Consider the following 23,817-nt stretch of genomic DNA (forward strand, 5'->3'; position numbering starts at 1 on the left):
GGCGCGGAGGGAGGTGGGAGGTGGGGGGGGTGCTCCCGGGGGCGGCGGTTGCCCGGATGGGCCGTTAGTCGGAGCTCGGCCGTGGAGTGAGCGAGGGAGACGGGAGGAGCCGAACCCGGCGCCATCCGCCGCCATCCTCCCCCGCCCCACTGCCATCCCGTTCCGGGGAGCCCCTAGGCCCGGGTCCCGGATCCCCGCGCACCCGGCCAGGTGAGTCTGGGTGAACCGTGCGCTGACGCCCTTTTCCGGCGCGGGAGAGGTGGTGGCGGCGGCGGCGGAGGCGGCGGAGGCGGTGGCGGCGGTGGCGGGTCGGGGGGAGGAGAAGCTGCCATTAGCCGCCGCCATTTTGTCCTCCTGCTGCCGGGCCTGCCTGCCCCTCCCCCTCCGGTACCTCTACTCCGGGACCCGCACCTCCGGCAGTTCATTCAGGATCCATAGTCTGCCCCTAACCAGCCACCGTCTTGGCTTCAGGGGGTGACCCCTGCGCCTGGGCCCGTAACTCCCTACCCTCCGCTGCGCTCCTGGCTTCTCACCCCCATTTGTGGGCCCCCTCCCTGGCTGCCGCCCTGGGGTGGGCCGCGCCCGACGTTTCTCTCGGAAGGGCGCTTTTCCTCCATATTGGACCCCCTCCTGTCATCCAGCGCTGTGTTCCCCCCTCTGGACGCCCCTCTTCTTGTCGAGCCACTCCCACTCTAGAATCCTGCTTTTATCCAGCATCTTTGCTTTCTATGTTGTTCAGTCGCCCTATGTCTGCTTTTTCATTTTTCCTATTCCTCGTCTCCTTTCTCCCCCAACCCCGTTTTTCTTCTTGGGCCTCTGCCCGCTTGCTTCGTTGTCTACATCCTTTTTCTTGCCATTCCTGTTTCCATATATTTTCCACCTGCTTTCGTATTCATTCTTTTCTGTTAGTTTTGGTCTGTTCGCTACATGACTCTTTTATTCCTTTTCCCTTCATATATTTATCTTCACAGATTGGCCTCCTTAAACACCTACGAAGCAACATCCATCTCATCTCTATCTTGTCATAAAGTTCTTTCTCCCCAATTTTAGCTTTTATTCTGGGCCTGTCTGGATTTACCTGCTTTCTTCCCCACTGTTTCTCATCTCTTTACACTGTTCCCGTCCTTAAACGAATGCTTGGTCACTCTGGAATGGACTGAGAGACCTGTCGTCCGGCTTGGTTAGGGAGCTGGAGGTATCGAGTAAAGAAATACTGGTGATGGACATTTTTAATGAGGATAGGAAAACGAAGATGGCTCTGGCCTTGGCCCTCTGTTTTCTGGCCCGTGGTTACAGGGTGCTAAGGTGGCTCCATAATGCTTTTTCTCAGTTCTTCATATGGTAAAACAGTATTTCATCTGGAGGCGATTTTTTCCAAGAGCCAATACAGGAGCAAGTTTAGGAAAAGATGGGATATTTCAGATACTTGGGGTTCCTATAGCCTGGGAGTATGTAGAGCCCCAGTTGTTCTATGAGGATTTCTCTGGTACCAACCCCCATTCCGGCTGAGCAAGCTCATAAAATCTTTAAACTCCCAGCATACCTTCCTGCAAACCTTCCCAGATGGACAGGAGGCTGCTGGGCTGGGAGCCTGGGGTACAGGGCCCTGGGGGCATGATTAGGGAGCTGGTGTCCAATAAATAGAGAATCTAAAGCGTTGTTTCTTCTTCTCTGATGGAATTGTATGCTTCTTTTTTAGTTTTCTCTTGCTTGAATTTGTCCTGTTGTAAGTCTCTTAAACGATTTTGGTGGAGAGAGAAGAGATTATTACTTGTAGGGAATGCAAAGGCTACTACCCTTTGTAGACAGGCACAAAGGGCAGAGTGTTTATACTAGAAGGATGCTGGATTTTTACTTAGATTTCCTTGACAAAGGTGTCTGGGGGAAAGGAGGGAACATGGCATTTGAGCTATGAGGGAGCTAAGTAGATCATGGTTGCTTAAGAAGAGTGGGCAGTTTACATAGACTGGAGGAAAAGACACCAGAGGGCCTCATATCTGAGTCCCTAATGATAATGCAATGGAGTTTTTAAGCTTCTGTTGTGGTCTGTACAGGGGACAGAGACTGAGACACTTGCTGTCTGGCCCACAGGCTCCGGCACGTTTTGGGGGAGGTGCCTGCAGGACCCAACATACTCAATGAGCTTCCAGCGCAATGTCCGATCGCTCGGGGCCGACTGCCAAGGGAAAGGATGGAAAGAAGTATTCCTCGCTCAACCTGTTTGATACGTATAAGGGCAAGTCCTTAGAGATCCAGAAACCCGCTGGTGAGGGTCCTGCAAAGATGCTTCTGATGGTTGAAAGCTAGGCATGCATGGGGCATATGTTTTAGAGCTCTTTAAAGGGAAGTGGCTGTAGTAGAAATACCAAAAGACTAGAGGAGATTTCCCAACTTTACACTGGGTCCTTTAAAGGGGGTGTGGGCTCTGAGTGAACACCAGTTACCCTCCTACAAAGGCGTGTCTGTGGTTCCCTGTCTTTGGACAAGTAAGAATTGGAGGCAAAGAAATGTGGATTTGGGAAACTTTGAGGCCAGCTTGCTTCTGGCAGGCTCATGATTAACCAATCTCGCATAAAAGTATTGAATGTTACATATCTCAGCCTTCTTGATAGGGATTTCATAGACTTTTTTTTTTTTTTTTTTTTTTTTGAGACCAAGTTTCACTCCTGTTGCCCAGGCTGGAGTGCAATGGTGTGATCTTGACTTACCACAACCTCCACCTCCTGGGTTTAAGCGATTATCCTTCCTCAGCCTCCCGAGTAGCTGGGATTACAGGCATGCGCCACCACACCCGGCTAATTTTGTATTTTTAGTAGAGACAGGGTTTCTCCATTTTGGTCAAGCTGGTCTTGAACTCCCGACCTCAGGTGATCCGCCTGCCTCGGCCTCCCAAAGTGCTGGGATTACAGGTGTGAGCCACCACAGTCAGCACGATTTCAGAGATTATTACGGGCAGGGGAAGGAATCTCTTCTAAGAGAAGTTTGGAGAAAGTAGGTAATAAAATATTCAACATGTATAAATGTGGCCCAGGATAGGAGGCCATCAGATCTCCCATATGAGGCATTTTCGACCCTCTCTCCGTCTTTTTCTCCAGTTGCCCCTCGCCATGGCCTGCAGAGTCTCGGGAAAGTTGCCATTGCCCGGCGTATGCCACCTCCAGCCAACCTTCCAAGCCTGAAAGCCGAGAACAAAGGCAATGACCCCAATGTCTCACTAGTGCCGAAAGACGGAACAGGATGGGCAAGCAAACAGGAGCAGTCCGACCCCAAGAGGTAGACAGAGGCTTGGGGGACCTAGAGTGATGGGTATTTTAACTTGAACTTCAGGGAGCGTTGGGGCTTGGTTTAGCCCAGCCACGTATGAGCCAGACGAAGAGGTCCCTTTCTTTCTTATTGCAGGTTCCTTGTTAAATGACTAAGGAATAGTATTAAACTTTAGCTTTTTGTCTTGGAGAGAAAGCATGAAGAAACAGACAATAGCCTACAAAGGATGACAAAATTATTTTGTCCTTACATTTGTAAATGGCAGCAATGGGCGTGATTTCAGTCCTGAGTCTCCACCAGTTGGAGAAGTCAGGGAGGCATCTCAGGCCTGAATAACCTTCCCATTCTATCCCCTCAGTTCCGATGCCTCAACCGCTCAGCCGCCGGAATCGCAGCCACTGCCGGCTTCACAGACGCCTGCCTCCAACCAGCCGAAACGACCCCCAGCAGCCCCCGAGGTACCTGGAGAACTGGAGGGGTGGGGAGGAAGAATGGTTCATAGCTGCCCCACCCACATCATTTATCATCTCTCTGAACACTTCCCCAGAACACTCCTTTGGTTCCAAGCGGGGTAAAGTCCTGGGCACAAGCCAGCGTCACCCATGGAGCACATGGAGATGGTGAGTGCAGCACTTAATTGAGAAGCTGTGTCTGGGCACCATGGGATGCATGAACCCTGCACTGTATTTTCAGCCAAGTGACCTTGGTCCTCTTTGGCTAAATCAAGGACCACCTATATTCAGTTTTATGGAGGCACACGAGCAAGTTTAAGTCTCAGTCTTATATGATGGAGTGTAGTGGTGCCAGAACTGACCTTTTTGGGGAATAAGCAGTTATTCTGTAGGGAGGTGAGTTTGAAGGCGGGAAACCTGATGGTCTGGTACCTGTCAGAGCCTTCCACTTTTTTTTTTTTTTTTTTTTTTTTTTTTTTTTTTTTTTTTTTTTGAGACGGAGTCTCATCCTGTCACCCAGGCTGGACTGCAGTGGCGCAATCTCGGCTCACTGCAGCCTCCACCTCCTGGGTTCAAGCGATTTTCCTGCCTCAGCCTCCAGAGTAGCTGGTGGGACTACAGGCACGCGCCAACGCACCCAGCTAATTTTTTTTGTATTTTTAGTAGAGATGGAGTTTCACGTGTTGGCCAGGATGGTCTCATCTCTTGTCCTGGTGATCCACCCGCCTTAGCCTCCCAGAGTGTTGGGATTACAGGCGTGAGCCACCGCGCGCAGCCAGAGCCTTCCACTTTTATGGCATGTCCTTAGGAAATGTACTTCTGTCTCCTGTTCTGCATCCCCATCCTAATAGGTGGAAGGGCATCAAGCCTACTGTCGCGATTCTCTCGAGAGGAATTTCCGACCCTGCAGGCGGCTGGCGACCAGGACAAGGCTGCCAAGGAAAGGGAGTCTGCCGAACAGTCGTCTGGGCCCGGACCAAGCCTCCGCCCCCAAAGTGAGTGGCCGCCTTTTGGCCAAGACATTACTTCTTGCATCTCAGAGCTAGATGCTGGCTTATTCACTTTCCTCCCCATCACTTTCATCTGTGTTCACTTGCCCTCCAATCATTGATACCTCTCTCTACCTTTTCCAAAATACAGATTCTACAACTTGGAGGGACGGAGGTGGGCGTGGCCCTGATGAGCTGGAGGGCCCGGACTCCAAACTTCATCATGGTCATGATCCCCGGGGTGGGCTGCAGCCTTCAGGCCCACCCCATTTCCCTCCCTACCGCGGAATGATGCCGCCCTTCGTGAGTCTTGGTGTTTTGTCTTGGAACGATTACACTGGAAGCTGGAGAGCTAGGAATCAGGACTTACTCTTTGGCCTATGAGATAGAAGGGAGGGTGGGAAGATGATTGATAACAGGCTTAAGGAGCTAGAAGGGTGTATGACTGTCCCTCTGAGCAGCTACTGTTGGACCCTTTTACAGATGTATCCCCCATATCTCCCGTTCCCTCCGCCCTATGGACCCCAGGGGCCTTACCGATACCCCACTCCTGATGGGCCCAGGTGAGCAATCCAGGTCTGGGTTTGTGGCTGGGGGCAGGGGAAGCTTATTGGGGGAGGAGATGGTTTTCTAGCCAGGAGGCTCAGTCTAGGATCAGTCTCGCATGTGGTTATACAACATGCCATCTTTCATTTTCTTTTCTGTATACAGCCGTTTTCCCCGTGTGGCGGGCCCCCGAGGCTCAGGGCCACCAATGCGCTTAGTAGAGCCTGTGGGTCGTCCCTCTATTCTCAAAGAGGATAATCTCAAAGAGTTTGATCAGTTGGATCAGGAGAATGATGATGGTTGGGCAGGTAAGTGGATATTAAGGGTCAAGAATTTGGATCTTGAAAGGCAAAACCTAATGAAAAAAAAAATACAGGGTTATGTGGGTGAAAGGCAGACATTGAAGTGTAGGAAGACCAGGTCCGGGGGCTCACATCTGTAATCCCAGTGCTTTGGGAGTGTTAGGTGAGAGGATCGCTTGAAGCCAGGAGTTCAAGACCAGCCTGGGCAACACAGCAAGACCTCCACCTTTACAAAAAAAAAAATTTTTTAGTTGGGTGTGGACTGTGCATCTGTGGTCCCAGCTACTCTGGAGGTTGTGGTGGGAGGATCAGTTGAGCCCAGGAGTTGGAGGTCACAGTGAGCTATGATCGTGCCACTGAACTCCAGCCTGGGCAACAGAGTGAGAGTATCTCTTAAAAGGAAAAAAAAAAAAAAAAAAAAGAAGGGTAGGGGAGGATGGATGGGGAATACCAAGTCCTTGCAAAGTGGTGAGAGGAGTAAGAATGACAAGACTTCATTGGTGGATCTAGACTTTGGAGGGAAGGATGTTGGCATTGGTAGTCCATCTTGTTACATAGTTCCAGACTACCTCCCAAGATTGGAGGGCAGAATGCTTGGGTTACTAATACTCATATTTCCCCTCAGGGGCCCATGAAGAGGTTGACTACACTGAAAAGCTCAAGTTCAGCGATGAGGAAGATGGGCGAGACTCTGATGAGGAGGGAGCGGAGGGCCAGTGAGTTAGGGCCACCAGGGGAGAGGAGGAGGGGTCTTGGTTTGTATTTTGGTAATATTGCAGCTGATTTTAATTTCACTGTTGATCTGCTCACAGCAAGGATTCCCAATCAGCTTCTGGTGAGGAACGGCCCCCTGAAGCAGATGGCAAAAAGGGCAACTCCCCCACCAGCGAACCGCCTGCTCCTAAGACGGCCTGGGCAGAAACCTCTCGGCCTCCAGAGACAGAGCCGGGACCTCCTGCCCCAAAGCCTCCGCTACCCCCACCTCACCGGGGCCCCGCCGGGAACTGGGGCCCCCCTGGGGACTACCCAGTGAGTGTCTACAATAAGGGATTGAGAGGGTCAGCTGTGGGAAATTGGTGTCAGCTGAGTAATTGAAGCGGTTTGCGATATAGAGGAAAGGGGTGCTAAAAATGGGCTGTGTGAAGTGCCAGGCTGCAGAACATCCTGGGAAGCTTTTAAATATCTTTGGTAATAGGGGAGTCTGGGTAAGAAGTGAGAAACTGGGATGCTAATGAGGAAAGAAGAATAAGGAACCCTGGGTGTTTGGGTTTCTGAAGGAGAGAGGGAATAGAAAAATAAAAAGACTAGGGTGGCTAGATAGCTGGATCTAGTAGTATGCATCTGTAGTCCAAGCTACTCAGCAGGCTGAAGTAGAAGGATCACTTGAGCCCAGAAGTTCAAGACCAGCCTGGGCAACATAGCAAGACGTGGTCTCAAACAACACCAGGATAATGAGTTTGTCACCACTCAGAGAGATCAACCCCAAAGCCTGGGTCCTTGCATCCTGCAAGTAGCGACAGTTGATTTGTCTGTGAAAGAGATGGTAGAAAGCATAGTAACTGATTTCCCTGGCTCTGCTGGGTCTTGCCAATTGACAGGATCGTGGGGGTCCTCCCTGTAAGCCCCCAGCACCTGAAGATGAGGATGAGGCATGGCGGCAGCGACGAAAGCAGTCGTCATCTGAGATTTCCCTGGCAGTGGAGCGGGCCCGGCGACGGCGAGAAGAGGAGGAGCGGCGCATGCAAGAAGAGCGCCGGGCAGCCTGTGCTGAGAAGCTCAAGCGACTCGATGAAAAGTTTGGGGCACCTGACAAGCGGCTCAAAGCAGAGCCTGCTGCCCCTTCTACCCCAGCTCCACCACCTGCAGTCCCTAAAGAACTCCCTGCACCTCCAGCTCCACCTCCAGCATCAGCCCCAACACCAGAGAAAGAACCTGAAGAGCCAGCACAGGCCCCTCCTGCCCAATCTACTCCCACTGCAGGTGTGGCTGCGGCTCCCACTCTGGTGAGTGGTGGTGGCAGTACCAGTAGCACCAGCAGTGGCAGCTTCGAAGCCAGCCCAGGTATGGAGATGGGGATAGGTACTACCAGATGTCAGATCACTGCTTCAAGGTGCTTAAAGGTGCAGGGTGGTAAGGCTGGGGATAAATGAAGTAGAAGGCAGTTGTCTTGGTTTATTGGACTATCAGTGATAGTGTTCTATCATTTGTATATCTGAAGGAGGGAAGGTTTTGTTTCTGAAATCTTAGGTTGTAGTCTAATACCATTTCTTGGCAGAGTACTGTAGCTCACGCCTGTAATCCCAACACTTAGGGAGGCTTGGGGTGGAGGATCGCTTGAGCCTAGGGAGTTTGAGACCAGCCTGGGCAACAAAGCAAGACCCTGTCGGCCAGGCGCGGTGGCTCACACCTGTGATCCCAGCACTTTGGGAGACCGAGGCGGGCAGATCACGAGGTCAGGAGTTCAAGATCAGCCTGGCCAACATAGTGAAACCCGTCTCTACTAAAAATACAAAAATTAGCCAAGTGTGGTGGCGTGCACTTGTAGTCCCAGCTGCTTGGGAGGCTGAGGTGGTAGAGTAGCTTGAACCCGGGAGTTAGAGATTGCTGTGAGCCAAGACCATGCCATTGCACTCCAGCCTGGGTGACAGAGCAAGACTCTGTCTCAAAAAAAAATCATGTCTCACAAGAAATACATAAATAAAAATGAAAACTGTTTCCTGTAGGCCAAGACTGAAGAAAGTACTGTTACTCTAATGGTTTCATAGAAAGTTAATGCCACCACCATAGGCTCATGAGAGGCCATGAAGTGCTTTAATGGGTCTTAAATGGGAGGGGCTTCAATAGAATAGATGTTGAATAGAATATCTTAGTCTTAAGGGAGCTAGAGATGAGACCTGATATTCCTGGGGTGTTCATGGAGTGTCTGTTGTTGGACTAGATCACTCTTGTGTTTTTTTCAATGCAGTGGAACCACAACTGCCCTCAAAAGAGGGTCCTGAACCACCAGAAGAGGTTCCTCCTCCCACCACACCCCCAGCTCCAAAGGTGGAACCCAAGGGTGATGGGATTGGTCCCACCCGCCAGCCCCCTAGTCAGGGCTTGGGCTACCCTAAATATCAGAAGTCGTTGCCTCCTCGTTTCCAGCGGCAGCAGCAGGTAAAATCAAGTTGTTTACCCTCTAAGGGCTGCTTTTCTTCCTGGCTTCAGTACCTAATTCTCTTCATAAGTTACCTTCTGGGTCCCTTTGCTTCTTTGTCCAGTTGTCTCCATTGTCACCCCAATTTCCCCTAGTCCAAGTTTTTTCTTTGCTGATTCCTTTGTCCATGTGTGCTTTGAGCCTCTCTCAGCTTGTCTTTCCCCCTTTTCTAGGAGCAGCTCCTGAAGCAGCAGCAGCAGCACCAGTGGCAGCAGCATCAACAGGGCTCTGCCCCTCCTACCCCAGTGCCCCCATCACCACCACAGCCTGTGACCCTGGGGGCTGTGCCAGCTCCACAGGCTCCACCCCCACCCCCCAAGGCCCTGTACCCAGGTGCTCTGGGCCGGCCCCCACCCATGCCCCCAATGAACTTTGATCCCCGATGGATGATGATTCCTCCTTATGTGGACCCCCGGCTCCTCCAGGGTCGTCCCCCTCTAGACTTCTACCCTCCTGGCGTGCATCCCTCTGGTAAGGGGGCATGGGAGGAGTGAGAAACAGGAAAGCCCCCTCAGTCTTAGGAATTGGATATTAGGGTCTTACTGTGACCCTGATATGATAGGTTTTGCCCATCATAGTGATGAGGGAAGGGCATATGCTTAGCACTGCTGAGATAGCTCTGTTGCAAAAATGGGCTTAGTTAAGAAATAAGCAGTGGTTGGCCAGGCATTGTGGCTCACGCCTGTAATCCCAGCACTTAGGGAGGCCGAGGCGGGCAGATCACCTGAGTTCAGGAGTTCAAGACCACCGTGGCTAACGTGGTGAAACCCCGTTTCTACTAAAAATATAAAAAATTAGCCGGTGTGGTGGCGCTCGCCTGTAGTCCCAGCTACTCGGGAGACTGAAGTAGGAGAATTGCTTGAACCCAGGAGGTGGAGGCTGCAGTGAGCCGAGATTGTGCCATCACACTCCAGCTTAGGCAATGAGCGAAACTCCATCTCAAAAATGAATGAATAGCAAAACTGCATCTCAAAAATGAATGAATGAATGAATGAAAGAAAGAAGTAGTGGTCCTTCATTTGCCAGGATTATTTGGGGTGGGTTGATTCTCTTGTAAGGAATCTGAGTGGATAACCTTGTTATGTAAGAGCAGGCAAGGCCCGGACCTACTGGGAATAAGAGATGGAAGAGCTGACTTGACGGGGTGGGGAGATGCTTTTTGGGCTGGAGGGCTTTTGACATGAATAGCATTATTTTTCTTTTTCTTTGGTTTCTTCAGGCCTAGTTCCCCGAGAGCGTTCAGACAGTGGGGGCTCAAGCTCAGAGCCATTTGACCGTCATGCACCTGCTATGTTACGGGAACGGGGCACTCCACCAGTGGATCCAAAGTTGGCCTGGGTAGGAGATGTCTTCACCGCCACACCCGCTGACCCCCGCCCACTTACCTCACCACTGCGCCAGGCTGCGGATGAGGATGACAAGGGGATGAGGTGAGTCTTGTTCATGAGAAATGGGTGAGTTCATAGTGAAAGGATCTAGGCCTGGGAGAAAGGGACTTTGGGTGAGTGGTAGGGATAGGGATGAACAGGAAAGGAGAGGCTGGATGCAGTGGCTCATGCCGGTAATCCCAGCATTTTGGGAGGCTGAGGCAAGAAGATTGCTTGAGCCCAGCAGTTCGAGACCAGCCTGGGCAACTGGATGCCATCTCTGCCAAAACAAACAGAAAAATAGTAAAAGAGAGTCTAGATCATAATAAAGTGTTCTTTTCCCACCTAGTTCTGGTTTTCCCGAGATGCTTATTTCCATTCTTTCTGTCTGTCTCTTCAGGAGCGAGACTCCTCCAGTACCTCCCCCACCACCCTATCTTGCCAGTTATCCAGGCTTTCCTGAGAATGGAGCCCCTGGGCCCCCAATCTCTCGCTTTCCTCTGGAGGAACCAGGGCCCCATCCACTCCCCTGGCCCCCAGGCAGTGATGAAGTGGCCAAGATACAAACTCCACCACCCAAGAAGGAGCCCCCTAAGGAGGAGACTGCACAGCTGACAGGGCCAGAAGCAGGCCGAAAGCCTGCCCGTGGAGTCGGAAGTGGAGGCCAGGGCCCCCCACCACCACGCAGAGAGAGTCGCACGGAGACCCGCTGGGGCCCTCGTCCAGGCAGCAGTCGTCGTGGAATCCCTCCAGAGGAGCCAGGGGCCCCACCCCGCCGGGCTGGGCCTATAAAGAAACCTCCACCACCTACAAAAGTCGAAGAGCTGCCTCCCAAGCCCCTCGAACAGGGGGATGAAACCCCCAAAGCCCCAAAGCCAGACCCACTCAAGATAACCAAGGGGAAGCTAGGGGCCCCCAAGGAGACCCCACCCAATGGGAATCTTTCCCCTGCCCCAAGGCTTCGGAGGGACTATTCCTATGAAAGAGTGGGTCCTACCTCTTGCCGGGGTCGGGGCCGAGGCGAGTATTTTGCCAGAGGGAGGGGTTTTCGGGGGACCTATGGGGGACGAGGGCGGGGAGCCCGAAGCCGGGAATTCCGCAGTTACCGAGAGTTTCGAGGAGATGATGGGCGTGGAGGTGGGACAGGGGGACCAAACCACCCTCCTGCTCCCCGAGGCCGCACTGCCAGCGAGACACGGAGCGAGGGTTCAGAGTATGAGGAAATCCCCAAGCGGCGCCGGCAGCGGGGCTCAGAAACAGGCAGCGAGACCCATGAGAGTGATCTGGCTCCCTCAGACAAAGAGGCTCCCCCGCCCAAGGAGGGAACACTCACTCAGGTCCCTCTCGCTCCCCCACCACCAGGAGCCCCACCTTCACCAGCCCCAGCCCGCTTCACTGCCCGGGGTGGGCGAGTCTTCACTCCCAGAGGGGTGCCATCTCGCCGGGGCCGAGGAGGAGGGAGGCCCCCTCCTCAAGTTTGCCCAGGCTGGAGCCCTCCAGCCAAGTCTCTGGCTCCCAAGAAACCTCCCACAGGCCCTTTGCCACCAAGTAAGGAGCCTTTGAAAGAGAAGTTGATCCCAGGGCCTCTGTCCCCCGTGGCGCGCGGAGGCAGCAGTGGAGGTAGCAATGTGGGCATGGAAGATGGGGAGCGACCCCGAAGGAGGCGACATGGGAGGGCTCAGCAGCAGGATAAACCGCCTCGTTTCCGGAGGCTGAAACAGGAACGAGAGAATGCCGCAAGGGGATCTGAGGGCAAGCCCTCCCTAACCCTTCCAGCCTCCACTCCTGGACCCGAGGAGGCCCTCACAACAGTCACAGTGGCCTCAGCACCTCGCCGGGCAGCTGCCAAATCTCCTGATCTGTCAAACCAGAACTCAGACCAAGCCAATGAGGAATGGGAGACTGCATCAGAGAGCAGTGACTTCGCCAGTGAGCGCCGAGGGGACAAAGAGGCACCCCCACCAGCACTGCTGACACCCAAGGCTGTGGGAACTCCTGGGGGAGGTGGAGGTGGAGCCGTACCAGGTATTTCAGCCATGTCCCGCGGAGATCTGAGCCAGAGAGCCAAGGATTTGAGTAAACGGAGCTTCTCAAGTCAGCGGCCAGGCATGGAACGGCAGAATCGGCGCCCTGGCCCAGGGGGCAAGGCTGGCAGCAGTGGCAGCAGCAGTGGAGGAGGCAGTGGGGGTCCTGGAGGAAGGATGGGGCCAGGACGAGGCGACAAGAGGAGCTGGCCCTCTCCCAAGAACCGAAGGTGGGTAGGGACAAACTTAAATTTATTGTGGTTTAAAAATTGGAGGAGGGGGAAAAAGCCTGAGGGAAAGATAAGTTTGGGTGGAGTGGAGATTGTGGCCTGAGGGGCCATGGGCTCTAGAATGTCAGTAGGATTTCCACGTCTGGCTAAGGCAACTGGAAAGCAGTTGGTAGGGTGATAGAGTCAAGAACACCCACCTGTGTATTTATTGCTGGTTCTTTGCTTTCCACTCTGTGCATCTGTACACATAGGAACCCTTAGAAGGACTCAAAAACACCTGGACTTTAATAGGGAAGAGGATAGGTTGTAAGCAGAAGTTGAGAAACATAACTTGTGGGAAAAAGTAACGATTTAGTGGATACTGGAGCTAATGCTCTATTTTCTCCAGTCGTCCTCCAGAGGAGCGTGCGCCGGGGCTTCCCCTGCCTCCCCCACCTCCCAGCAGTTCTGCTGTCTTCCGCCTGGACCAAGTTATCCATAGCAACCCTGCTGGCATCCAACAGGCTCTGGCCCAGCTTAGTAGCCGTCAAGGGAGTGTAACTGCATCAGGGGGGCACCCAAGGCACAAGCCTGGGCCTCCCCAAGCCCCTCAGGGCCCCTCTCCTAGGCCCCCAACCCGATATGAGCCCCAGAGGGTCAACAGCGGCCTCGGTTCTGGTAAGCTGGAGGGGTTATGGGTGGGAATATCTCTATCCCCAGAGAAGGTCAAGTGCTGGAGGGAGCGGGTGGAGAACTTGGCCTAGGGGCCCTGCTGCTGAGTGGGTTTCTGCAGGGAGCAAGAGTAGAAGAATTGGGAGGTGGAGTAGGGAGGAAAAGTTAGGGTCAGTGGCAGAGCCCGGCAAATGCTGACCCTTTTCCTCTTTCCCAGACCCCCACTTTGAGGAGCCGGGGCCAGTGGTGAGAGGGGTGGGTGGGACTCCTCGGGATTCTGCCGGGGTTAGTCCCTTTCCCGCTAAACGTCGGGAGCGGCCTCCCAGAAAACCAGAGCTGCTACAGGAGGTAAGGGATGGGTTTGAGATTGTGCTTCGCTGCACTCTTATTTGTGAAAATTCTTGTGGGTTATGTTTTCTCTGTTTTCTTTCCTGTTTCTCTCACTGTGTTTTTACTCCAGAATTCTCAGTATTAGTCTCCCATGTGTCTCCCTCGATGTCCCCACACCCCACTCTGTGTCACCCCACTCTGTCTTGGTTTCCTATAATTCCCAATTCCCATCCAATTCATGTTTTGCGTCTGGCCCTTCTCATCTGTAGGAATCTTTGCCACCTCCTCATAGCTCTGGATTCTTGGGCTCTAAGCCTGAGGGCCCAGGCCCTCAGGCAGAGTCCAGAGATACAGGCACAGAGGCCCTGACCCCTCACATCTGGAACCGTTTACATACTGGTGAGTAAAGCTGAGTGAAAGGACTATGGTAGAAGGGTTAAGAATGAGAGGGGCTTCTGAACTATCATCTCCTCTCACTTCTCTTCTGGTTGGTGCTCCCTTCTCCAGCCACTAGCCGAAAGAGTTACCGGCCCAGCTCCGTGGAGCCTTGGATGGAGCCCCTGAGTCCTTTTGAGGATGTGGCTGGCACAGAAGTGAGTGAGGGTTGGGGGGTGTGTCTGAGCTGGGACTTTTTTGAGCACTGGCCATACTCCCCCACCTGCTCTGGGTTGAGTCTGGAGCTGTTCTCTCACTTGGCTGTCCCTTTCTGCAGTTTGTATGTGTGCATCAGTCAGGTATTGGGGTGCTTTCTACCCTGACTTAACTAGCTCCTTCTCCACTCCTCTCAGATGAGTCAGTCTGACAGTGGGGTGGACCTGAGTGGGGATTCTCAGGTGTCATCAGGTCCCTGCAGCCAGCGAAGTTCCCCTGATGGAGGACTCAAGGGGGCAGCAGAGGGACCCCCCAAGAGGCCTGGAGGCCCCTCACCCCTGAATGCTGTTCCTTGTGAGGGTCCACCTGGCTCTGAACCTCCTAGGAGACCGCCACCTGCCCCCCACGATGGGGACAGAAAGGTAAAAGACCAAAAAAGGATAAGGGGAGTGTTTCCAGGAATCTGACTTTGGCCCTACTTTTTTCTGCTTTTTCTCTCTGCGTGTATGTTCTGGGCATTCCAATTTGGATTTCCCTTTCCCTCCCCCAATGCACTTTACTGTGTGCCCAATCCAGGAGCTGCCCCGGGAGCAGCCTCTGCCCCCTGGCCCCATTGGCACAGAACGATCACAGCGTACAGACCGAGGCACAGAGCCTGGCCCCATTCGGCCATCCCGTCGACCTGGTCCCCCAGTCCAGTTTGGCACTAGTGACAAGGTCTGTGTGGGCTGGATCTGGGTATCCTGAGTTGGGTGGAGAGAAGGGAAGGACTAAAGGGTGGGACATAGAGGACACATGTCTGTCATGGGACAATGTCTCCTGCCTTCTTGTGATCACAGGACTCAGACTTATGCCTAGTGGTAGGAGACAGCTTGAAAGCAGAGAAGGAGCTAACAGCATCAGTCACTGAGGTAAGTGGGAGTAAGAGTTTGCTGGAAAGGCCCAAGATTTCCGGGGAAGATTGCTGGGAGTGACCAGGGTGTCCAGGATGCCAGACTTCCCTCTCCACAAGGCCTCTCTTTCCCAGGCCATTCCTGTATCACGAGACTGGGAGCTGCTTCCCGGTGCTGCTGCCTCTGCTGAGCCACAATCCAAGAACCTGGGTTCTGGGCACTGTGGCCCGGAGCCCAGCTCCTCAGGCCAGCGCCTGTATCCTGAGGTTTTCTATGGCAGTGCTGGGCCTTCCAGTTCTCAGGTAGGCCCTGCTTCCCATTGCATGACCCCTTCAGTAAATAATTTTTTTTCTGCCTGGTATGTATTTATAATCAAGCCTTTCTATGTTGTAGAGTTGTGAAATACCACTTTGTCACATCATTTTTCCTCCCTACTTTTTGCTTCTATGGGTGGGATGGTGATCTTTTTTCTTGACCACAGATACTAAAGCTGTTTCAACCCTGCTCCTCTCCTGCAGATCTCTGGGGGAGCCATGGACTCTCAGTTACATCCAAACAGTGGAGGCTTCCGTCCTGGGACACCCTCACTGCACCCTTACAGGTAAGACTCGATGCCTGTGGATCACAGAAGTACTTGGAGATGTGTTTTGGGGAGAGGGAAGGGGAAGACACAGTTCTAGGGTACCAGAAGCTAGTGGACTTAAGGCATCGCTAGGACTCTGGCTTCCTAACAGCTTTTCTCCCCACAATTTATTTTCAGATCACAGCCCCTATACCTACCCCCCGGCCCAGCCCCTCCCTCAGCACTGCTCTCTGGGGTAGCTCTCAAGGGCCAGTTTCTGGATTTCTCCACACTGCAAGCTACAGAGCTGGGGAAGTTGCCGGCTGGAGGAGTTCTCTATCCTCCACCTTCCTTCCTCTACTCTCCGGCTTTCTGCCCCAGTCCTTTGCCCGACACATCGTTGCTTCAGGTAAGAGGGGGGCAGGTGTTAGATATTGGGGGATAGGGTGGGGAGAATGATTTTGTGGGGGTTGATATATTTCTCCCCGTTTCCCGACAGGTACGCCAGGATCTGCCATCCCCTTCGGATTTTTATTCTACCCCTCTGCAGCCTGGTGGCCAAAGTGGCTTTCTCCCTTCAGGGGCTCCTGCCCAGCAGGTATATTGTATCTTCACACTTCCCCTTCATTTGATTTCTCTGTCCAGTTGCTGGCTTTGATTTTCCCTGGTTTTCTGACATTCCTCCCTGCCCCCAACATGCACACCCAAATTTCTTGTTACAGATGCTTCTACCCATGGTAGACTCACAGCTGCCTGTGGTGAACTTTGGCTCCCTGCCGCCAGCACCACCTCCTGCCCCACCTCCCCTTTCTCTGTTACCTGTGGGCCCTGCTCTGCAGGCCGCCAGCCTGGCTGTGCGACCCCCACCTGCTCCTGCCACTCGGGTGCTGCCTTCACCTGCCAGGCCCTTCCCCGCTAGCTTGGGGCGAGCAGAGGTAAGGTACAGGAACTGAGGGGCTAGGGAGCGCCAAGACTTAGGAGTAGGGATTCTGTATTTCAAGGTAGGCAGCTCGTGATTTTTTTTCCTCAGCTGCATCCAGTGGAACTAAAGCCGTTCCAGGATTATCAAAAACTGAGCAGCAACCTTGGGGGACCTGGGTCATCACGGACTCCCCCAACTGGAAGGTGAAACGGAATAGGGATGTGGACTTTCCAAGTGCTTCCTTACTTTGGAACCAGGGTCTGGATCCTAGGCTTGCCTTAGACGCCCTTCTTCCCTTAGGTCCTTCTCTGGCCTCAATTCCCGCCTCAAGGCCACGCCTTCCACCTACAGTGGAGTCTTCCGCACCCAGCGTGTTGACCTTTACCAGCAGGTGAAGGAGAAACCCCTGTGGCCCCAACTCTAAATTCGAGTTGCCACCTGATTCCTGTCCTTCCATCCCATCCCTGACCTCCCACTGTGACTCACTCTTTAACACATGCCTGTTCCCTAGGCCTCCCCACCAGATGCCCTGCGCTGGATACCTAAGCCTTGGGAGCGGACAGGGCCACCACCTCGAGAAGGGCCCTCCCGACGGGCAGAGGAGCCTGGGTCCCGAGGGGACAAGGAGCCTGGGTTGCCCCCACCCCGCTGAGGGAGTTCCTCTTGCCCCCTACCCCCGGGGCTTGTATATAGATTATAAATATATAAGGGGGAAAAGGGTGGGTGGGGAGGGGCTGTGGGGCTGGGGCCTCACTTCCCCTCCTCCCCCTTCCCCTGGTCCCCTGTCCCTGGGGCTGTTTGTTAAAAAAGAGTAATAAAAGGATTTAAAAAAAAACTTCTACAGTGATTTGGGGGATGGGTTGTTTGCATTGTCTTAAAGCATGGTGCTGAGTGATCTGTAGTTTCAGTCAGGGAAATATTCATTACTCCAGTGAGCTGTTGAAACTAAAAACATGACCATTGTATTCGATCTTTAAATTTTTGTGTCGGGAATTTGAGCTGAGCTCAGCTGGATAAATCTTTTTTGTGCCAGTGGGCGAGGTCAACTGGTTATCAGTCTGCAGCTGACACCTGGGTTGGTCCCAATATGGCTTCCTTTGCATATCTGGGGCCTTGATGGGACATCTGTAACATTACTGGATTATCAACCAGTGTCTTCTTCACATGGACTCTCCAGCAGGCCTGTTACATGTCTGTGAGCTCATGTTCCAAGAGGTCTAGCTGGAATTTGCTAAGCTTACGCCACGCTTAGTTGATCGAGCACTAAACTAGCCAAGGCAGGGGATGGGGGGGTTAGAAGGGACTTCACCTGCGTCTCAAAGGGACTAGCAAAGAACTTGCAGCCATGGGACTTCGGTCCTTTATGATGAACTAAGGGGAAATCTCTGTTAAGGCCTCAATGTTGGAGCACATTTAAGGGGCTCTTTGAATTGGATAGACCAATTCCAGCATTGTCAAACTAAGTGAGATTTCACATGGTAACGCTGCATGCTAGTTATGCTAAGACTATACTTAGGTCTGTAGCTGCTCAGAAACTTTCTGATGGGTAATTTGAGAGCTCTATCCTAGCGTGCACCTGGAATATGCTCCCAACTCAAAATATGGGTTTGTTATTTATAAAGTGCTTTTGCACAAAAAATACAAACATCAGGCCGGGCGCAGTGGCTCACGCCTGTAATCCCAGCACTTTGGGAGGCCAAGGCGGGTGGATCACAAGGTCAGGAATTCAGGACCAGCCTGGCCAATAGGTGAAACCCTGTCTCTACTAAAAATACAAAAATTAGCCGGGAGTGGTGGCGGACGCCTGTGGTCTCAGCTACTCAGGAGGCTGAGGCATGAGAATCGCTTGAACCCGGGAGGCGGAGGTTGTAGTGAGCCAAGATCAAGATCGGGCCACTGCACTCCAGCCTGGGAGACAGAGCAATACTCTGTCTCAGAAAAAAAAATACAAACATCAAAACTGGCTTGTACAATTTAGCGTGCTGGGTGAACAGAACAGTGTCCATATGCTCACGGGGAGATACTGCAAGCTTTCTAGTACTCCAAGGAAGTATTAATTTAAAAAACAAGTTCACTCAATATTACGGGACACACTACTTAATGGAGACAATGTAGAGAGAAAGCAGCCAGAAAAATCCGACTTTTATTTCTTAAATACTGTGAAGGAAGAGGGGGGAAACGGTCCTCTGATGAGGAAGGGCCGTAGAGCAAAGAGCTAAGGATCATCAGCAAAGGCCCGCTGGGCATTGGGGAAGCGCTGGGGACTGTAGTTGGGGTCTTCCTGCAGCCGTTTTTGTATATCAGACCGGAGCTAAAGAGAAAAAACAAGCAGGTTGGGGAAACGCTGGCCAAGTCCCTATGATCCCAGCAAGCACACAAGGCCATCCCTCAGAAGCTAACATTTCCCCCACCAAGCACACTGTCAAATAGCCCGGGGTGGCACTGTCAAGCCTTCCCAGATGCCAAACGGGAAAACAAATGGTAGCACCAGGCTGACCAGTTCATCGCTGAAGGGATCCAGGGAAGAGGGACCCTAGCCCAACCCCTCCCACTAGACCATCCCTATTCTGCTTCAAGGTGGGGGCACCTGCTGCCTGTAGCTCTCCTGAACCTCTGGTGCCTCCAGGTCCCGGCTCAGGCTCTCGGGGCTCGTCAGGGGCCGAGCTCCGGCTGCCTTAGCTGCCCGGCTCACAGCCTCTGAGAGAAGCAGCTGGGGGCCCTCACCCTGCATCGTCTGGGGGACAGGGGGTTGGGAGGGAAAAGAGGATCAACGTCAGATCCAGTGCCACCATCCGGCTCACCCTTTCCATGAGTCAACCACTCCACTGAGTCTCCATGCTAGTGGAGAGAGGGGAAATAGAGTCCAGGATGTGGTTTTTACAGCAGAAATGCCTTCCTAATTCTCTTTGGCACTAGCCAAAACCAAAGTGAATGTGCTTGAACGTGCTCTTCAAAACGAGAGGCAGAAGGTGTCAAGCCATCTGGGATTCAGAGCTAGGTAATCCACAAGAGGAAACCCACCCTAAAGGAAAATGGGATCTAAGCACATGGGGATTAGGCAGCTGAGCAACTAATACAGGACTGCTAGCAAACAGACTAAGGTCAAGTCCTGTATGGTTATGCAACAACCAAGAGCAAGTCTGAATCCCAGAAAAGTTTCCTCATTAAATGAGGGGAGGGGAGACTGAATAACAAGAGCTCCCACCATCTCTACGTAATTTGATTCCAGGCACAATGGGGAAACCTGGATAGAGAGAGGCGCTTAGGGAAGAGGAAAACCAACCTTGCGTCTCTTGGCAGGCATACCACTGAGGTAGGCATCACTCAGAGGGGGCTGTGGTTTCACCTTCCGCTGGCTCTGAATGTCCTGCTGGATAATAGGGACCCATTCCTGGGGAGGAAAAGATGAGAAAATAGTAATGTCCTTGACTTTCAGCTGCCATGACCCACTGGATTACTTCCTGACACTTACTGGGGGGACTGCAGCTGCCCAAGGTTCTGTCTCAGCTGAAGCTCCATCCTGTTCATCCCGGGAGCCCCCCTCAGGAGCAGGAGGTGGACCTCGGGACATGGCCTCTTCTGCTGTTGTTCCAGGGGCTGGGGAAGCATTCTCCCGCTGGGTGTCAGATGGTGGGAAGAGCCAGGCTTCAGAATTTTTAACCTCCAAACCTTTCTCCCCCAACCCTCCACTCCACATTATCTGGCCCCTCAACCTCCCCCTCTCCAGAGTACCTGAGGCTCAGGGGAAGCTCTTTCTGCTCCCTGAACTTCCATTGGCTCCTCAGGAAGTGGCTGTGAAATTAAAGAACACCATACTTCCTCTCAGATCTCTCCAGTTCTCTCAAGTACCCTGACCCCATCGCCCAATAGGTCCCTTACCTGGGGGGGATCACCAACCCTGCGAACGTATCTGAGAATGGCATCGGGGCCTACAGGCATGTGCTCCAGTACCACCTGAAGCCTCAGTCCCATCATAGTGGTCAGCCAGCTCACCAAGGAGGGATTCACCCCACGAGACATACGACGCTGAAGGGCAGAAAGCAGATTTAGAACACAAAACTCTCAACCACCTTTAGAAATGTATTAGATCCAGGTTACAGAATGTCAGTTTAAAAAAGAAAAATGAAAACTGCAGAGAATGGAAACCTCAGGAAACAAAAGGCTAAGGACCTGGGGCTAGGTGGTGCTTACAATTCGGCCATTGATAACAGCAGCAAGCTCCATCTGCTGTCCCCCCAAGCAGTGCAGGTTCAGGGCCAGGCATTCAAACAGGCCTTGGTTACACAACTCCAGCAACCGGGCCCCAAATCCACTATCTGTGGGCAAAATACAAGGAGGGAATGCTGGCACGTGGCAGCCCTGCACATGCAACAGTCCCCACCTGCCCCCGCCTGGCCAGCCCCTGACCTGTGCAATGCAGCACATGAGCAGCAATGCTATTAAACTGCTCTTGGAGAAATTCCAGGTTTGTCCGGATGATGTCCACACCTGGCTGAACCTGCACCAAGGACTGAGAGACAAGATAACACAAAGATCCCAAAATCAGGAATCATAAGACTGGGAGCAGTGGAGGCAGCTGCCTTGACCAGACCCAGGAGAGGAAAGGAATAGAGAAGGGTTACTCACAAAACTCTCCCGCACATACTCTTCTAGCCCTGTGATCAATGTGTGGGTTGCCATCTGTGGAGGAAACAGAACAGGTTTAGTTCAAAGCCTCAGTGCTCCCAAGACTTCCACCTCGACCCCAACAAGTCCAGGGCTTGTGTGGGGGCAATTGGAGCTTTACCTCGCAGAGAAGCAGTCAGAAATAAGGAATAAAATGTGCAAAGGAGGAGAGTTCTGGGGCCCCTGGCCTTCATTTACCCGGATGTTACTGGGTGTGGGCTCCTGACCACCCAAGTAGTGCTGGTGGAAGAAAGATCGCAGTTGGGGCTGGAGCCGTTGTAGTGGCTGGAAATGCCCATGAAGAAGCATCACTACATCCACCATAGAGAAGTTCTGGCACAAAAGAGAGAGCAGGGCCCCAAAGAATCCTGGGGGACAAGGGCAGATGTTAGCAATGGCCTTTACCACCTGGCCTGCCCACCCACAACCAGATCATCAACCTCATCCCACCTTGGCAACACCCCTAAACCAAGGCCATCTACCTTCCTCTGGCTGCCCCTTCCTGGAGCAAGCCAAAGCATCCCTTTTGCTCACCAAGGGCCCCATCGGCTCCAGGCTCAAAGATGTTGCTGGATCCACTGAGGCGTTGTATGAAGGCAGCAATACTTTCACTGCTGCCAGCCCGAGCCCCCAAGGAGCCCAGCAGGGAGCTGAGCACACCCTGCACCACTGAGGTAAAAAACTCCGGTGACAGGCTCTCAAGACCCAGGCCTCCAGGACTCCCTGCACCACCAGAAGGGGAGCCTGGTGGGGGCATGGTCTGCTGCTCTGGGGCAGGTGGTGGGGGTGGAGGAGGTGGGGGTGGTGGAGGGGCTGTCTGTGTTGCCTGGCAAATAGAGAAGGAACAAAGAACAGAAAGTGAGGTGAGAATGCAGACACATGGAAATAATACGGCATCAAGAGGGCACAAACCAACGGGTCTGGGAAGATGGGGAGTTACATTCTGATCTTCACTGCTTAAAGCAGAAGCATAGTAAGTATTCAACAGAGTCAGGCAGCACAACTACCTACCTCTTCCTCTGAACAGGTTGTCAGAAAGCAGTGACACTAATTACTATATTGTCTTTTTCTAAACCTCATTTTCTTCATCTTTAAAATGAAAAGTTCAGAGTCAATGAATTCCCAGGGCCCCTTCCCCTAACATGTCACTAGGGCCTCTTACCCAGTGGTTACATAATGGCAAGAAGGTGCCACTGCCTGGCTGGGCCGGGGGACAGGAAGGTGAGGTGAATGGCCAGGGGGACAGGAAGGTGAGGTGGATGGCAAGGGGGACAGGAAGGTGAGGTGGATGGCAAGGGGGACAGGAAGGTGAGGTGGATGGCAAGGGGGTGGATGACAAGGGGGACAGGAAGGTGTGGTGGATGGCAAGGGGGACAGGAAGGTGAGGTGGATGGCAAGGGGGACAGGAAGGCGAGGTGGATGGCAAGGGGGACAGGAAGGCGAGGTGGATGGCACTCACCTGCAAGAAGTCAGTGACACCCTGGAGAAAGGCAGGGACACCAGGCATCGCCACAGTGATGGTGGGAGAAGCCACACCAGGCCCTCCAGCCCCTGGCCCTGCAGGCCCAAGCAGGTTCCCCAGAAGCTGAGAGAACTGAAGATCAGCCGTGGAGGGTTGAGGGGCGGGTGGAGGCTGGGCAGGCCCCCCAGGAGCAGGCCCAGCTGTGGTAGCTGTGTTGGTGGTGCCAGCACTGGCGGAAGCAGTGGCAGGGGCTGGCGGTGGAGCCATACCTGGGGTCCCCTGAGCTGTAAGAAACCAAAAAAAGAAAGCTGGGCTGAGCATGGTGGCTCTCGGCTGTAATCCTAGCAACTTTGGGAGGCCAAGGCATAAGAACTGCTTGAGCCCAGGAGTCTAGGCCACATAGCAAGACCCCATCTCTACCAGAAAAAAAAAAGACAATTACTAGCCAGGAGCTAGTACTGCCAGCTACTCAGGAGGCTGAGGTGGGAGAACTGTTTGAGCCCAGGAGTTCAAGGTTACAGTGAGCTATAACTCACTGGATTGCACCACTGCACTCCAGTCTGGGTGACAGAGCAAGACTCTGTAACTTAAAAAAAAGAAAAAAGCTGGCTGGGCACGATGGCTCATGCCTGTAATCCCAGCACTTTGGGAGGCCGAGGCGGGTGGATCACAAGGTCAAGGCCAACATGGTGAAACCCCCATTTCTACTAAAAACATAAAAAATTAGCCGGGCGTGGTGGCGTGCACCTATAGTCCCAGCTACTCGGGAGGCTGAGGCAGGAGAATCACTTGAACCCAGGAGGCAGAGGTTGCAGTGAGCCAAGATTGTGCCACTGCACTCCAGCCTAGCAACAGAGTGAGACTCCATCTCAAAAAAAAAAAAAAAAGCTGAAACCTGAAAACAAGACACTACAGCAGCCCCATTCCAGGAAAGCAGGAACCAAGAAAATACGGAAAGAACTGGAAAGTGCCAGTAAGCAGACGAGGAGAGGAGTTTAAAGTCTGAGTGGGGAAGAATGAAAACTCACCCACAAGGACTGGCTGCATAAGAAGCTGCCCCACAAGGCCGCTCACCATCTGGGCCAACGAGGCATTGGTACCCAGACCGGCGCCCTGCTGGATAAAGAGCAAGGGAGAACTTCAGACCTGCCCTTCCATGCACCACCATAGGAGTCTCTCCCTAGACTGTTACGCACTAGAACTCCCCGACCCTTGCTCACCAGTGTCCCAGAGACTGGGGGCCCTCCAGGATGGGAAGGCCGAGCCTGTGGAGGAGTGGGCCGGGCAATCACCACCCGGGTTGGAGCTGTTGGGAAGCCTGGCACCTGCTGTCCTGTGGGTGGCAAAAGAGAGAGACCGAAGAGGGCTGAG

General features: G+C 53.1%; 2 protein-coding genes and 1 non-coding gene across 53 annotated transcripts in view; 2 read left to right on the forward strand and 1 right to left on the reverse strand.

Annotated features, from left to right (window-relative positions):
- Positions 1 to 19,674, forward strand: PRRC2A (proline rich coiled-coil 2A). Of its 2 annotated transcripts, none has more exons than XM_024248196.3 (31): positions 1 to 210; positions 2,055 to 2,266; positions 3,096 to 3,273; positions 3,623 to 3,722; positions 3,812 to 3,884; positions 4,568 to 4,711; positions 4,857 to 5,008; positions 5,189 to 5,268; positions 5,417 to 5,559; positions 6,179 to 6,269; positions 6,366 to 6,582; positions 7,152 to 7,614; positions 8,519 to 8,709; positions 8,923 to 9,220; positions 9,969 to 10,179; positions 10,517 to 12,370; positions 12,759 to 13,027; positions 13,239 to 13,369; positions 13,621 to 13,750; positions 13,859 to 13,944; positions 14,140 to 14,364; positions 14,519 to 14,659; positions 14,782 to 14,853; positions 14,970 to 15,137; positions 15,354 to 15,436; positions 15,596 to 15,806; positions 15,897 to 15,995; positions 16,120 to 16,332; positions 16,428 to 16,522; positions 16,620 to 16,710; positions 16,831 to 19,674. In XM_024248196.3, the coding sequence occupies exons 2-31, from the start codon at positions 2,155 to 2,157 to the stop codon at positions 16,969 to 16,971; spliced, it is 6,462 nt and encodes a 2,153-aa protein (XP_024103964.2). In that variant the 5' UTR covers positions 1 to 210; positions 2,055 to 2,154; the 3' UTR covers positions 16,972 to 19,674. The 2 variants fall into 2 exon arrangements, with proteins under 2 accessions (XP_024103964.2, XP_024103963.2); XM_024248195.3 differs by having other exon boundaries at positions 6 to 210; positions 2,092 to 2,266.
- LOC112134055 (small nucleolar RNA SNORA38) lies at positions 2,444 to 2,575 on the forward strand. Its single transcript, XR_002915639.1, has one exon. It is a non-coding gene; the product is annotated as a small nucleolar RNA SNORA38 (small nucleolar RNA).
- The window catches only part of BAG6 (BAG cochaperone 6), a 13,742-nt gene continuing 8,356 nt past the window's right edge, over positions 18,432 to 23,817 (reverse strand). For 16 of the 50 annotated variants that reach the window (XM_054558685.2, XM_024248209.3, XM_009241684.4 and 13 more), the window contains 14 exons: positions 23,667 to 23,779; positions 23,475 to 23,562; positions 22,444 to 22,730; positions 21,519 to 21,810; positions 21,183 to 21,352; positions 20,946 to 20,999; positions 20,727 to 20,829; positions 20,511 to 20,635; positions 20,199 to 20,345; positions 20,052 to 20,111; positions 19,792 to 19,935; positions 19,603 to 19,710; positions 18,907 to 19,053; positions 18,432 to 18,630 (listed from right to left, as the gene is read on the reverse strand). In XM_054558685.2, coding sequence (XP_054414660.1) covers positions 18,535 to 18,630; positions 18,907 to 19,053; positions 19,603 to 19,710; positions 19,792 to 19,935; positions 20,052 to 20,111; positions 20,199 to 20,345; positions 20,511 to 20,635; positions 20,727 to 20,829; positions 20,946 to 20,999; positions 21,183 to 21,352; positions 21,519 to 21,810; positions 22,444 to 22,730; positions 23,475 to 23,562; positions 23,667 to 23,779 — 1,934 coding nt within the window. In that variant the 3' untranslated portion in view covers positions 18,432 to 18,534. The remainder of the gene's footprint in view (positions 18,631 to 18,906; positions 19,054 to 19,602; positions 19,711 to 19,791; positions 19,936 to 20,051; positions 20,112 to 20,198; positions 20,346 to 20,510; positions 20,636 to 20,726; positions 20,830 to 20,945; positions 21,000 to 21,182; positions 21,353 to 21,518; positions 21,811 to 22,443; positions 22,731 to 23,474; positions 23,563 to 23,666; positions 23,780 to 23,817) is intronic. The other 34 variants (XM_054558687.2, XM_063725183.1, XM_054558674.2 and 31 more) reach the window with 3 other exon arrangements.

Source organism: Pongo abelii, chromosome 5 (assembly GCF_028885655.2).
Source record: "Pongo abelii isolate AG06213 chromosome 5, NHGRI_mPonAbe1-v2.0_pri, whole genome shotgun sequence".
Classification (NCBI taxonomy): domain Eukaryota; kingdom Metazoa; phylum Chordata; class Mammalia; order Primates; family Hominidae; genus Pongo; species Pongo abelii.